Genomic DNA, 14,671 nt, shown 5'->3' on the forward strand with positions numbered 1-14,671 from the left:
TGGCTGGAGATTTCACCCTGGCAAAGGGAGGGTCTGGGTCGGGGTGCACACTGCAGGGGACCCCCAGTCCTGAGTCTTTATCCCAGCCTGGCGACTTTGTAATCGGAGGCGTTTTTTCCATCCACTACTATGTGACCAGCACTGAGCACAACTATACCAGCCCACCCAAAGCTCCGCACTGTACAGGGAGGTAAGTGAAGAGGGGAAGAGCATTCTGAAATGTTGAGGCCTGTGTATATATGTTTTAGATCTTGGATATGCATACATGAATACAAATAAAATATGTCATTAAATGCATTATTACATGAACTGCAGAAAGTAAATATGTTGTGATATATTTTGTTAAACATATATTATGATCTCCAAAGGTTTTGTAATGAATTGTAATTAAGTTTTTTTTTTAATCTTAAAAGCTGTTTATTTTGTTGTATGCATGTTCTCATTGTTTTATTATTTTGCACATTATTTGCAAGATTTACATTTTATTTTGTATTGGTTGTTACGGTTTTAGTATTTACCATCTGTGTGGCCTTCAAGGTAAGCCATTAGAGCACATCCTTAGAGCAGTAAAGTATTCACTAATAGTTTTAAATATATATATATATTTGGCAATTTCAGAAATATTTAAGTTCTATAATTCCAGGAGTCAAACAAATATTGAATACATAGACAATCTGGGATATTTATGCCCACAATATCAAAGAGCACCTTCTACCTAATCTGTGGATCTTTCTGGTGTACTGAGGCAATGCTCCACTCTATTTTTTATAATCTAAATATAAAACATGTCTAATTAAATGAAAAGTATATTTATACATTCTTGTCTTTAGTCAACTTATTGCATGTTCTGTTATGTTCATGTCATTGTATGTGACTCTTCATATTGTTGTTCAAAACAGTTTAGATTTCCGGGAACTGCGTTTTGCTAGAACCATGGCTTTTGCCATCAAGGAAATCAACAACAGCTCAGAACTCCTACCAGGTGTAACTCTGGGATACCAGATCCATGACTCTTGTGCCTCTGTACCAGTGGCCGTGAAGGTGGCATTCCAGCTGGCCAATGGCATTGAGCCAGTCTTCTTTCCAAACCAGTCCTGCTCAAAGTCTGCCACTGTGCATGCTGTAGTGGGTGAGTCTGGTTCCACTCCTTCCATCGCCATGTCCAGAATTCTCGGACCCTTCGGCATCCCCCAGGTGAGCTTCTCCTGCCTAGTCCTTTCGTGCATGTTCCAATGAATTATCATTATATCATTATATTATATTGCATTCGTAAATGTATTTGTAAAAATCCGAGGGATGAGTCATTAATATAGAATATGCTCCAGATAAATATTTTTGGGTAATGAGCCTGCTGATTTCATTGTAAATTGGTCTTACTATTGTTTCTGTAAATAGAGATCTTTACTATCATGTCCAAAATCAGCCAAAATATATCTTGCACCCAATATTCTCGTGACTTCTGAACTTTCTAAATGGCTACAGGTATTTGTGCATGATACTAGTGTATAGACAAATAGTTACAAGGCAGTCTATATGTGTTTGGACAGTTGCATAATTTCCTTTTGTTTTGGCTATGTACTTCAGTACATTGGATTTGAAATGAAGCAAGGAATATTGTGAAGTGTAGACTGTCGGCTTGACCTCGAGTGATCTGTGCCAGAAGTGTAGCTGTTTTTGTAAACATTTCCCACATTTTAGGGGCCCAAAAGTACATTGAGTAATTGGCATAATCTTAAATAAAGTCAAATCCTTTGCAGTGGAAGACTATCTTCCTTGGTGATGTTTTGTCATGTTCTGCATCGTCTTCTGTTGCTGCTGGTTTAAGTGGCTTTTCTCCTTTACTTGCGCCTTCAGAAAGTCAAAAGGAAGTTCATTTGAATTCAGGTTGTCTCATGTTTCTTGTGCATTGACTTGGCTGATTAAGAATATTCCACTTTTTGATGCTGAAAAACTCCTTGGTTGGTTTAGCTGTATGTTTGGGGTCATTGTACCGTTACAAGCTGAAGTGCCATCCAATGGGGTATTTTGTTGGATCAGAGCAGATAAGATGTTTGTACACTTCCGTATTCATCCTGCTGCTGCCTCCACCAGTCACATCATCAGTAAAGACAAGAGAAGTTTCCCATGGCAGCCACCATACATACATACATATATAAGACATAATATTACCTCAAACTTGTTTCACCAATGAGGTGGTATGCTTTGGATCATGAGCAGTTCCTTTCTTTCTCATCCCCAGAAAGTGCACTTTCACTTTCTTTTACCATCATCTTTCTCAATAGGATGAAATATAGCTTAAACTGTCTTTGCTAATGATGTTTAACGTTTTCGTGAATGGCACGTTTCTGAAGCATTTTGACTGCAAGGAAGTGACTTCTCCCTGGACCATGTGTATTTTCAGCAGCTACTGCTTGTGGTGACAAAACAGTGTAAATATAGCGAAAGGTCGCCGTGGTTTTCAAAAGCAGCCCTCGCTTTAATGTCGGTAGATTTTACACATTTGAGAGTCACAAGTCTCCCCTGCATAACAAAAAAATAAGAAAATGATAGCTACATTTGGAAATAAGGGAGTTATTGGACAGAGATTAAAAGTAGTGATTTTTGACACAATTTGGGGTTCTAGGCTTGAAAAGGTTAACAATGTACCGTTGATTTTGACACACCCAATATTTTGGTTATGTCTCTGATCAGTTTATTCGTATTGTTTCAACCTCACGATGACCTGTTTTACTGGCATTAACACTAATTTAGTTCTCAATTTTGAGAGACAGCAGGAACAGAATAGAAATGCAAATGTCACACTGACAATCAACAGCTTAACAGCCAAATTATCAATTACTTTTGGTCCCCTAAAATGTAACTACACTATATGACCAAAAGTGTCTGGGCTCCATGGTTTGGGCTAGGACTTTTAGTTCCAGTGAAGGCCAATGTGTTAATTCTTCAGCATACAAAGACATTCTTCAGGGTTCTGTGCTTTCCCAACAGTTTGAGGAAGGACACACAGCGAGGTCGATATAGAAATGGTTTTGTCAAGAACAGAGGGGAAGAACTTGACTGGCCTGCACAGAGCCCTGACCTCAGCCCCATCCAACACCTTTGGGAACAATTGGAAAGCCAACTGCGAGCCAGACCTACAGTTAAGGCCAAAAGTTTACATACACCTAGGCTAAAGACATTCAAACTCAGTTTTTCACAACTCCGCACATTTCATGTTACCATACATTTCTTTTGGCAAGTTAATTAGGGCATCTACTTTGTTCACATCAGAGGTAATTTTAAAACAATCGATTAGAAACAGATTTATATCAGAATTCCAGTGGGTCAAAAATTTGCATACACCAAATTTACTGTCTCTTTAAACAGTCTGGAAGATTCCAGAAATTAATATAATGAGTTTTTAGAAGCTTCTGATTGGCTAATTGTCATAATTAGGAGTTAATTGGGAGTTAAGTGGCACCTGTGGCTGTATTTAAGGGCCTACCTTTAGAGCCACTGCCTTTTTGCCCTTGATACCATAGGAAAATCCAAGCAACTCAGCCAAGACCTCAGAAAAGAAATTGTGGACCTCCTTAGGAGCAATTTACAAACACCAGAATGTATCACAAGCATCTGTACAAACAGCTGTATGCAAATATAGAAATCTTGGGACCACACAGACACTGTTCAGGGAGGAGGCACAAAATAACTCCCAGGGCTGAACAAACTTTTGTCCGAAAGGTTACACTGAACCCCAAGACAAGAACAAAGGAACTGGTGAAGGAGTTGGAGGCATCAGGTACCAAAGTATCTACATCCACCAATAAGAGAATCCTACCCCGCCGTGGCCTGAAAGGCTGTCGCGCAAGGAAGAAGCCCCTACTGCAAGACTGGCATAAAAGGCCAGAATGAAGTTTGCAGGTGATCATCAGGATGAAGACCTAGCCTTTTGGAGGAGTGTTCTCTGGTCAGATGAAACAAAAATTGAAGGGTTTGGTCATAATCAGCGCTACGTATGGAGGAAAAAGGGTGAGGCTTTTAATCCAAAGAACACCGTCCCAACTGTGAAGCATGGGTGTGGCAGCATCATGTTGTGGTGGTGTTTTGCCGGAAAAGGAACTGGTGCACTTCAGAAAATAGATGGCATCATGAGGAAGGAAGATTATCTAGAAATACTGAGGCAACACATCAAGACATCAGCTAGAAAGTTAAAACCTGGTCCCATAAAAGCCCTGACCTGAATCCCATAGAACATTTGTGGACTGAACTGAAAAGGCGTGCCCGAGCAAGGAGGCCCACAAACCTGACTGAGTTACACCAGTTCTGTCAGGAGTAATGTGGGGAAAATTCCTGCAAAGTACTGTGAGAAGCTTGTGGCAGGCTACCCCAAGCGTTTGATTCAAGTTAAGCAATTAGAAGGCAATGCCACCAAATACTAACAAAGTGTATGTGAATTTTTGACTCATTGACTCATTGAAAATCTGATACAGTACACAAAAGCTGAAATAAGTCTCTTAGCTATTATTTTGGAAATGACCTCTTATGGAAATAAAGTAGATGCTCTAATTGATTTAACGCAGTAAATGTATGGTAACATGAAATGTGTGGAGTTGTGAAAAATTGAGTTTGAATGTCTTTAGCCTAGGTGTGTGTAAAGTTTTGGCCTCAGCTGTAAGTGCCCAATGCTAATGCTAATACTCATGCTCCTCAGGCTGAATGGAAGCAAATCCCTGCCGTAATGCTTCAACATGTAGTATAATGTCTTCCGAGAAGAGGGCAGGTTGTTATAGTAGCAAAGGGTGGACTAACTGCATATTAATGCCCATAATTTTTGATGAGATGTTGAATGTCAGGTGTTCACATACCTTTGTCCATGTAGTGCATGTGCAAAAAGGGCTGTAATTCCTACACCAAATATGAATATAAATATCCTCAAATGAAATCTGACAGTCTGCGCTTTAACATTATACTCTTTCATTTCATATAAAATTTGCTGGAGTTCAGAGCCGAAAAAAATTGAATACAGCTTCTGTGTTAAACTCCACCCACTTCCGGTTTATGCCATCCCTACTTGGCATGCTGGTTTTTATTCCAATACCAATACAAATAATTTTGTCGGATGTACAAATACAGATACAAATACAAATAGTGGCATTTCCCTCCGTCCCTCGTAGATAGGTGTGTAGACAGATATATTAATTTACCTATATTCATGTTGAGAATATATTCAAGTTACATTCAAATAGGATAAATTCACCGTTAACAAGTGCATCTTTCCTTTCATGGAGCTGTAGGTGAGCCACTATGCCACCTGTGCCTGTCTTAGTGACAAGCTGCAGTACCCCACCTTTTCCAGGACCATCCCAAGTGACTATTTCCAGGCAGCTGCCCTGGCTAGACTAGTGAAGCATTTTGGCTGGACCTGGATTGGAGCGGTGCGGAGTGACTCTGATTACGGGAACAACGGGATGGCCGCCTTCCTGCAGGCAGCACAGGCAGAAGGCATCTGCGTGGAGTACTCAGAGGCATTCCACAGGACCAATCCCCGCGCAAAAGTGCAGCGCGTGGCAGAGGTCATCAGCAGGTCCACGGCCCGCGTCGTTGTGGCATTCGCTTCCTCGGGCGACATGCTGGTCTTGCTGCCAGAGCTGGAAGGCAGGCTGATGGCCCCGCTACAGTGGATTGGGAGTGAGGCCTGGGTCACTGACCGCGAGATGTCGCAGTTCCGTCTGTGTGCTGGTGCCATCGGCTTTGGCATCCGCCGCTCGATCATTCCAGGGCTGCGAGACTTCCTGTTGGACCTGGGGCCGGCACAGGTTTCCCACTCACCACTCCTCACAGAGTTCTGGGAGAGCGCTTTCGGCTGCAGCCTGGGGGGAAGTCAGACTGCAGCGGGTCGGAAAACATGTGATGGAAACCAGAATCTGCGAGATCTGCAGAACCCCTACACAGACACATCGCAGCTGCGCATCTCCAACATGGTGTACAAGGCTGTGTATGCAATAGCCTATGCCATACACAGCATCATCTGCACAGACGAATCTAAAGCTCCACCCCACTGCAACAGAAGTATCCGAGTTGAACCACAGCAGGTAAACAAATGGACCATTGCACAATCTTTCAACTATAATCGATAAGGGTATTAATAATAATAATAATAATAATAATAATAATAATAATAATACCCTAACAACAAACAATTATTATCATTATTTTTATTTTTTGGCCGATCCACAATTCCAGGGTGACTTGCAGAGCGTCAGATGTGACGGCTGTTTATATTCCAGTGACAATATATTCAAGTGTTGCTCAACTGAAATCTCAGAATTTTCATGAATGACATTGACTGTGGTTGTTTTCGTTAGCAAAAAGTGTAAACGCACTCCAGCTAGATTATAGCAACAGCTGACCCTCGGAGGACAAAGCTGCTTTAATACATGACATATGTTTGTTGCTCTGCAAAAGGAGAAAGCAAATAAGCAGGGCATATTTCAGGGATATAACCTAAACACAAGGTGGCATTCGTGAGAGGAGTACGATTCTCTATTTATAGAAACGCTCGAGGTTCAAATACATAGAGTATTTCACTTGCTACACTAGAATGCCACCAAGCTTATTTGATCAGATGCTAAATAGGCTACTTTTAATAATATAGGAGAGACAAGTTTCTGTTAACGCAAATAACTTTAAAGCATTTGCAGGCGTAGCCTACATAAATGGTTGCTGTCTAGTTTGCTAGCTAGCCACAAACGTGTCATTGTTACTCTTCACAATACAGACTAGTAGCTAACATTTGGCAAGGCTACTGCCAACAGGCGGTAGCCTTGCCAAAACGTGGTAACCTGGACGTTTTTGTAGCTGCTTTGCTTATTGCTGTAGGGGAGATGAAAACGACTGCTGTGCTTTTAGACCTCTCTTTTCAGTTCATCGATTCTTTTTGATCTTAATGCGCTGTTGAGTGGATACGACTCTGAATTTAGCATGGGTGGTAGCATGATGATGCTCCATACAAGGCTATCGCCTGTTGGCATATGAGGCATATAGTCTTCTCATTCACTGACATGAAAAGAAATTCATGCTCCCATTCCGAGTGGAAATAATACGTTTTTGATTTCTTTTTGGCTGGACCCTCAGCCATATCGATGTTGTTATGTTAGTTAAGGTTGGCACTGCTCGCAACTCCTGCTGTACAAACTGTTAACGTTATTACTTCCTTGACCCTCGTTACGTGATTTTTTAAAACCCACACCCGCAATTGCATGCAGCCATTCATAGACCTCAGCGTATCAAATAACCAATTAGAGATTGTAAGATAACATATGACCTATGCGGGATTCAAATCAACGAGCCAGAGCTAGGTCTAAAAAGCTGGTTAAAACAACCAATCAACCAGAGCATGATTTTTTTTTTTAATTAATTCATTTTTTTAGAAAATGCGAAAATGCTAGGGATCGACAGTGAAGGCTTTGAAGATCGACCAGTCGATCGCGATCGACCTGTTGGTTACCCCTGCATTAGACAAACAACACGTTCATTCAGGCTAACTAACATTACTTTGCAAAGCAGTAATCGGAAGCAATCTGTAACTCTTTCTTAAGAGAGTCCCTGTCAAATAAAGTTATAGCGCTTTACTTGTCTTTCTCGTCTTTATTGGGCATTCAGTAACACTCACAGCTCGAAATCTCTCATGTCTCTCTCAGTCTGCTTTGTGTACCTTACGTGGTGACGTGTCACCAATATCACATATATGAGACAAGCTCTTCTACAGCTGGTACAGAAATTGCTACAGCTCTTAACTTTCTTGACACTTTTAGACAGTGCAGTACATGGGTAGGCTACCTAATGGACACTAAAAATGCTTTTCTAGAATAGTCTATCAGTGTCCGTTGTAAACGTTAGCTAATGTGCTAGCTAGCCCCAAGTTGACAGATTGAGCCAAAGGACCCGCTGTCTGAGGCAAACATTACCATAACATTGGAGGGTCAAAGTTCAATGCATTTTTTCCCAGTGACATCCTCAGCCACCGTTGTAGCGACCACAGGGTGGCAGTTGCCAGGAGTATAAACCAAATGACACAGTCACTGGAGTATAAACTGACCTTTACGGTGTAAAGTAAATCAGCAAGCATAGTTTGACCTACAACACACAACCTACTACCTAAAAGGCCACAAAAAATGTATTATTAAACCACTTCTTAAATTCCTTTCAGTTGGCAGAATAGGCTATTTCCAGGGTGAATACAATCAGGTGGAGTGTAGATCACCTGATAATTTTCATCCTAGCTAAAACAAAACTTTCTCAAAATGTTGCTGCCTTGTTATAACGTTGAAAACACATTGTAAGAACATTCTTTGTTAGCTGGGAAGTTGGCCGTAAGAACCTGGGAAAGGCACATACCAATGCTGAGCCTGCAAATGATGAGGTGGAGTGAAAAAACTGAGTGGATGGTTACATGAAGGTTGAGTGGAAGTTGAGCTGGTTACTTTCTGGTATAGCCTACTATCAGCCCTCTGATTCCCTTCCATCAGGTCATGGAGCACCTGAGAAAAGTGGACTTCTCCAGGAACGGGTACAAAGTCTCCTTTGATTCCAATGGGGACCCGGTGGCCACTTATGAGTTGGTGAACTGGCAGGTGATGGGGGATGGGCACATGGAGTTTGTTACTGTGGGCCACTATGATGCATCTGCTTTAGATGGACAGGTGTTCATCATGAACAAGAACATTACCTGGGTAGACAGCCAGCCACAGGTAATTTCACATTCAAATGTGATGTCATTGGGCAGATATGGTGGCTTGTCACATTTGTTTCCAATGTATATTGCTGTGATATTTGTTTGAAGGTGCCTGTGTCAGTGTGCAGTGAGAGCTGTCCCCCAGGCACTCGGAAGGCTGTGCAGAGAGGAAAACCTGTCTGCTGCTTTGACTGTGTACCCTGTGCTGAGGGAGAAATCAGCAATGCTACAGGTACAGAGAAGCAGGAATAATTATCTCTATGTAGCACATTAAATACATTGCATTTAACATAAGTAATTTCGGAATATGTGTATTTTTATCAATGTACTTTACAGGCTCTCACATGTTGGAGGACACATCTGCAACTTAATGTGCTACGGCCAGTCAGTGTTAATGAGTTTAATATCAGTGGTGTGGTTAGGCCTGAGCTTTCAGGGCTTAAGTCCCAAATGTTTTGAGGCTAACACCGAATATTTTGTACCACTCAAGGTCTGATATACATTGGAGCACAATCACTGCTCGCACATATCAGTACTCCTTTCAGCTACCCTGTGCGTGTGTTAATAGCTTTGTGTAAGTGATATGACAGGCACGTTTTCGCTAATCATCAACGTTAATAGCTCAGTTATTTACAATTATCATTAATACTATTGATAAAGAAGTTGTTGGGTTTCTTTAGTTTGCAATATAAATATGGATATGCAGGGTTTTTTTTTTTCCAGAAACCCACACTAAAGGGAAGGGAAGATTTACTTCAGAGTGAGCGCAGCCAGCTTTTTCAGGTTTGTGCGGACCCAGGGAGGGATGGCAGCCCAGGGTTGATACTGTGGTATTCAATTAGTGTTTTCAATAATGAATTGCCAAGTCAATAATCCATGATGGGGCATTACCAATGAGTGTAAAGGAAAGGCAATATGTTAAATAGTACCAGTTGTTTTAGATAGAATGTTTCAAATCAGAGCCAGAGAGCAAGCTAGCAAGTTAACTTCAGTCCATGCACTGTCCATACACAAATCTAATGTTAATGTTATTTATGGAACAATTAGCATGATTAATGAATTGATAAATTAATTAGTGTGAAAAACATCATCTTCAGTTTTTCACGTTATTGAAACAAGACATATAGCTGAATAGACAGATGTGGTGGGTAGCCTATGGATATTGTTTACTTACTGGATGATGTTTAACTTTGAGCCTGCTAAGTTATCTAACTTAACGTTAGCCAGCTGTTAGTTTTGAGACTCTTTGTTGCTCCAGAGCAGTTTAATAGCTGTTGCAGCAAAGGGTGTGTATACTTATGTAATCAAAACATTTTAGTTTTTTAATTTTTTATTAATTCATTAAATTTATGCTATATAATTAAGTTTTCTTTCACTTTTAAGGTGTGGAATCGGTTTTGCAGATGAGTGACATCCTAATTTAATTTGTCATGATATTTGGCTGTAAGGCACCAAAGGTGAAGCTTTTGAAAACTGTAGGCATTTTATGTGATTGAGGGTAAGATAACTGAGGGTATGTTGGTATGCAGTGTGGCTCATTAAACAGTCAATTTTTCCAGATGTTGGTCATGGTACTATAGACCATTTGGTTGTACTCTGCAAATGTCTCCCATCATAGGCATTTCCTGCTGATACAAGTTTTGGCAATGTCTCTTGTGGCAGGTTGTAATACTGTATTACCATTTTAGGGAACCTTTTTTCGGCTCAGGTCTTGACTGCTCACAAAGATTATTCTTTTATGTTTATTATTATTCAATATACAAAAATCTTATTTGATGTAAGTTTTCATTGTTCATACCAAAGTCAGCCAGACTGATGCTATACTGGTTGAAATTCAAATTCAATTTTTCCTCCCAGTGTCCTCAAATCCTAACAACATCCCTGGTAAAGCAGAAAACTAGAGTCCATGCTTCAATCCCACAACCCTGAAGACCTTTTTAATGCCCAACCTCTTCTGCACACTCCTGAATAATGAGATTTTCTCTTTTGTGCAGATTCCCTGGACTGTATTACCTGTGCAGCCGACTACTGGTCGAATGCTGAGAAGGATGAATGTGTACCAAAACCTGTTGAGTTCTTGTCCTTCCACGAGGTTCTTGGGATCATCCTGGCAGCCTGTTCGGTGACTGGGGCCTGCATGGCCATCACAGTGGCTGCTGTGTTTTACAGACACAGAGACACGCCCGTTGTAAAAGCCAACAACTCCGAGCTGAGTTTCCTGCTGCTGTTTTCATTGAAACTGTGTTTCCTTTGCTCTCTTACCTTCATCGGTCAGCCCTCTGATTGGTCCTGTATGCTGCGCCACACTGCATTTGGCATCACCTTTGTCCTCTGCATCTCCTGTGTTCTAGGAAAAACAATAGTGGTGTTAATGGCATTCAGGGCTACACTTCCAGGCAGTAATGTGATGAAGTGGTTTGGGCCTCCCCAGCAGAGACTGAGTGTTTTACTTTTTACTCTGGTGCAAGCTGTGATCTGTACCCTGTGGTTGATTCTGTCACCTCCTTTTCCACTCAGAAACATGAAACATTCCAAGGAGAGAATCATTCTCGAATGTGACTTGGGGTCAGAAAGTGCTTTCTGGGCTGTTTTGGGTTATATTGGACTCCTCTCTATATTGTGCTTTGTTTTAGCTTTTCTGGCTCGTAAGCTGCCTGACAACTTCAATGAAGCCAAATTCATCACATTCAGCATGCTCATATTCTGTGCAGTCTGGATCACATTTATACCAGCTTATGTTAGCTCACCTGGAAAGTTCACTGTAGCTGTTGAAATCTTTGCCATTTTAGCATCTAGCTTTGGTCTGATCACTTGCATTTTTGTGCCTAAATGTTTCATAATATTGTTTCGGCCTGAGCAAAATACCAGAAAGCACATGATGGGAAAAATGCCATCAAAATCCCTCTGAAGAAAAGAAAAAAATTTCAGTAATATTGATTTATGAGTTGATTTAAAGTATTTATTTTGTGTTCTTCTGCTACTGTATATTTTGGTGAGTGAAAATCTACATATAGTGTTGTGAAACAGAATTTGCCACCTTCCTGATTTCCTCTATTATTGCATGTTTGTTGCACTGAATAGTTTTAGATCATTAGACAAAATGTAGTATTTGACAAAGATAAACTGAGTCAAGACAAATCAAATTTTTAAATTTTCATTTAATTTATTGAATTAAAAATGTTATCAAACACCTATATCATGCATAGTTACTCAAAAAAACCAATTAACCAAGTGGAACATGGCCAGGCTTGATTGCAGCCAGCCCTGTTGAATCTAAACCAAGGACGGAGTGTGGCACAGTGGGTAAGGAACTGCGCTTGTAACCGAAAGGTCGCAGGTTCGATTCCCGGGTAGGACACTGCCGTTGTACCCTTGAGCAAGGTACTTAACCTGCATTGCTTCAGTATATATCCAGCTGTATAAATGGATACAATGTAAAGTGCTATGTAAAAAGTTGTGTAAGTCGCTCTGGATAAGAGCGTCTGCTAAATGCCTGTAATGTAATGTAAACCTAACTCATACTGAATCTTACCATCAGAGTGAAGTAGTCACCACAAAGATTCTACCGCACCATGCCATGATCAAATTTCAGAAGAGATAAAAAAGTTGTTGAAATATACAATACATTTCCAAAAGCCCACTACTAACAGGTGCATAAAATCAAGCATACAGCCATGCAATCTCCATCAACAATCATTGGCAGTAGAATGAGCTCAGTGACCTACTGAAGAGCTCAGTGACTTTCAATGTGGGACTGTCAAAGGATGCCACCTTTCCAACAAGTCAGTTCATCAAAAATCATCTTTTCTCAGTTGTTACAGAGTTCCATACCACCTCTGGAAACAACGTCAAGAGCTTAATGAAATGGGTTTCCATGGCCGAGCAGCCATACACAGGCCTAACCTTGCCTAACTATGCACAATGTCAAGAATCGGCTAGAATGGTGTAAAGCATACCCCCATTGGACTCTTGAGCAGTGAAAAAGTGTTCTTTGCAGTTATGAGTCACGCTTCACTACCTGGCAGTCTGGCAGAGGAATCTAGGTTTGCTGGAATGCATAGTGCCAACTTCACTGGCCCGAATAGTGCCAAATATAAAGTTTAGTGGAAGAAAAATAATGGTCTGGGGCTGTTTTTTGCTTTTTTGGGTTAGGCTCCTGTGAAGGTAAATCTTACTGTTACAGCAAACAAAGACATTCTAGACAATTATGTGCTTCCATCTGTGTGACAAACATTTGCAGAAGGGCCCTTTTCTGTTTCAGCATGACAATGCCCTTGTGCACAAAAAGATGTCCACAAAGAAATGGTTTGCTGAGTTTGATGTGACCGAACTTGACTGGCCTGAACAGAGTCCTTACCGCTATCCCATCAAACACCTTTGGGATGAATTGGAATGCTGGCTGCGAGCCCGGCCTTATGCCCCACATCAGTGTCCAACCTCACTAATGTTTTTGTGGCTGAATGGAAGGGAATCCCCATAGCCATGTTCCAAAATCTACTGGAAAGCCTTCTTAGAGCTTTCCCAGCAAAGGGAGGTCCAACTCCATATTAATGCCCATGGTTTTGGAATGAGATTTTCAACAAGAATATATGGGTGTGATGTCCAGGTGTCCACCTACTTTTGGAAATGTTGTGTATCACTTTGGAAAGGGTTTACAAAGCAATTTGAAAGGCTCTGGGACTCCACCAAACCAAAGTGAGTCCCATTATCTCTAAATGGAGAACACTTGAATCTTCCCGGGAGTGGCCAGCCTGCCAAAATTTCTACGAGGGTGCAGAAACAACTCCTCCAGGAAGTCACAAAACATCCCAGAAGTACATCCAAAAAGCTGTAAACCTCTCTAGCCTCAGCTAAGGTCAGTGTTCATTACTCCACAATGAGAAAGAGACTGGGTAAAATGGGATTTGTGGAAGAGTAGTAAAGTGGAAACCACTGCTAAGCAAAATAGACATCAATGCTCCTCACACATTTGCAAAAGAGCGCCTGGATGATCTTTTGGGATAATGTTCTATGGACAGATAAGTCAAAAGTGGAACTTTCCCATTATGTCTGCTGTAAAGAAAATACAGCATTTCACAGTAAGAACATCATACCAACAGCCAAACATGGTGGTGGAAGCATAATGGTGTGGGGATGCTATGCTGCTTCAGGACCTGTACGAATTTTCATTATTGAAGAAACCATGAATTCTGCTCTGTACCAGAAAATTCCCAACTGAAATGTACGGTCATCTATCTGTGAGCTGAAGCTGAAGCATAATTGGGTTATGCAGCAATAACATGAAACACAAAAATGTCTACCCCTGAATGGCTGAAAAGAAGCAACATTAAAGTTTTGGATTGGCTGAGTCAAAGTCCCAATAGAGAGTCTGTGGTAGGATTCAAAATGAATATATTTCACTAAGGGCTGAATGTTTACTTTTAATAGTCTAAAAATCAAACTGTCTGCTGTTTCACCCAGTCCAATGTATCTGTTGTTATGTAAGCAAGAGGAGACAGATTCCAGTTGTTGTATAAATAAAGTACATCAGGGGATCCGAGGACATGTCAAGTTGGAGGAGGCTCACATGGTTAGTCTTGGTATGGACTCCCTGATCCTAGCTCGTGTTGGTCATAAATGGAATCTTTGCATATGGTTATTAAATGAATCGCATCGGCTGGAACAACAGTTTTTTGTCTCTGAAACCTATATAAACTCATGTATTGGAGTTTATATTTTTGAAGACTGAACTTGTACCTCTTCCCGACTGGTCGTTTTATTTAATTATAAAATGGAGCTCCTGTCTTTGTCGTTTGTTATCTTTATCTTCAACACCATCATTCCCAGACTACCAATTTGTCAGAATTAAAGCAGTTCTTGAAAGAAGACTGTGCTTAAATTTCTCCTCAGCAAATTGAAGGAAGCATTTCAGTTATTGCTCCTAAATGTGGTTCAGCCAGTTATTACATTTATGGGGGC

At 40.9% G+C, this 14,671-nt stretch overlaps 1 protein-coding gene across 1 annotated transcript; it reads left to right on the forward strand.

The window, feature by feature from the left end:
• The first annotated feature begins 899 nt into the window (after positions 1-899).
• LOC135236194 (extracellular calcium-sensing receptor-like) lies at positions 900-11,825 on the forward strand. Its single transcript, XM_064302427.1, has 5 exons — positions 900-1,194; positions 5,274-6,071; positions 8,508-8,729; positions 8,822-8,945; positions 10,708-11,825. Exons 1-5 carry the CDS (start codon positions 934-936, stop codon positions 11,619-11,621), a joined length of 2,319 nt encoding a protein of 772 aa, XP_064158497.1. The 5' UTR covers positions 900-933; the 3' UTR covers positions 11,622-11,825.
• The last annotated feature ends 2,846 nt before the right edge of the window (positions 11,826-14,671 follow it).

The sequence above is a fragment of the Anguilla rostrata genome, chromosome 12, assembly GCF_018555375.3.
Source record: "Anguilla rostrata isolate EN2019 chromosome 12, ASM1855537v3, whole genome shotgun sequence".
Lineage (NCBI taxonomy): Eukaryota > Metazoa > Chordata > Actinopteri > Anguilliformes > Anguillidae > Anguilla > Anguilla rostrata.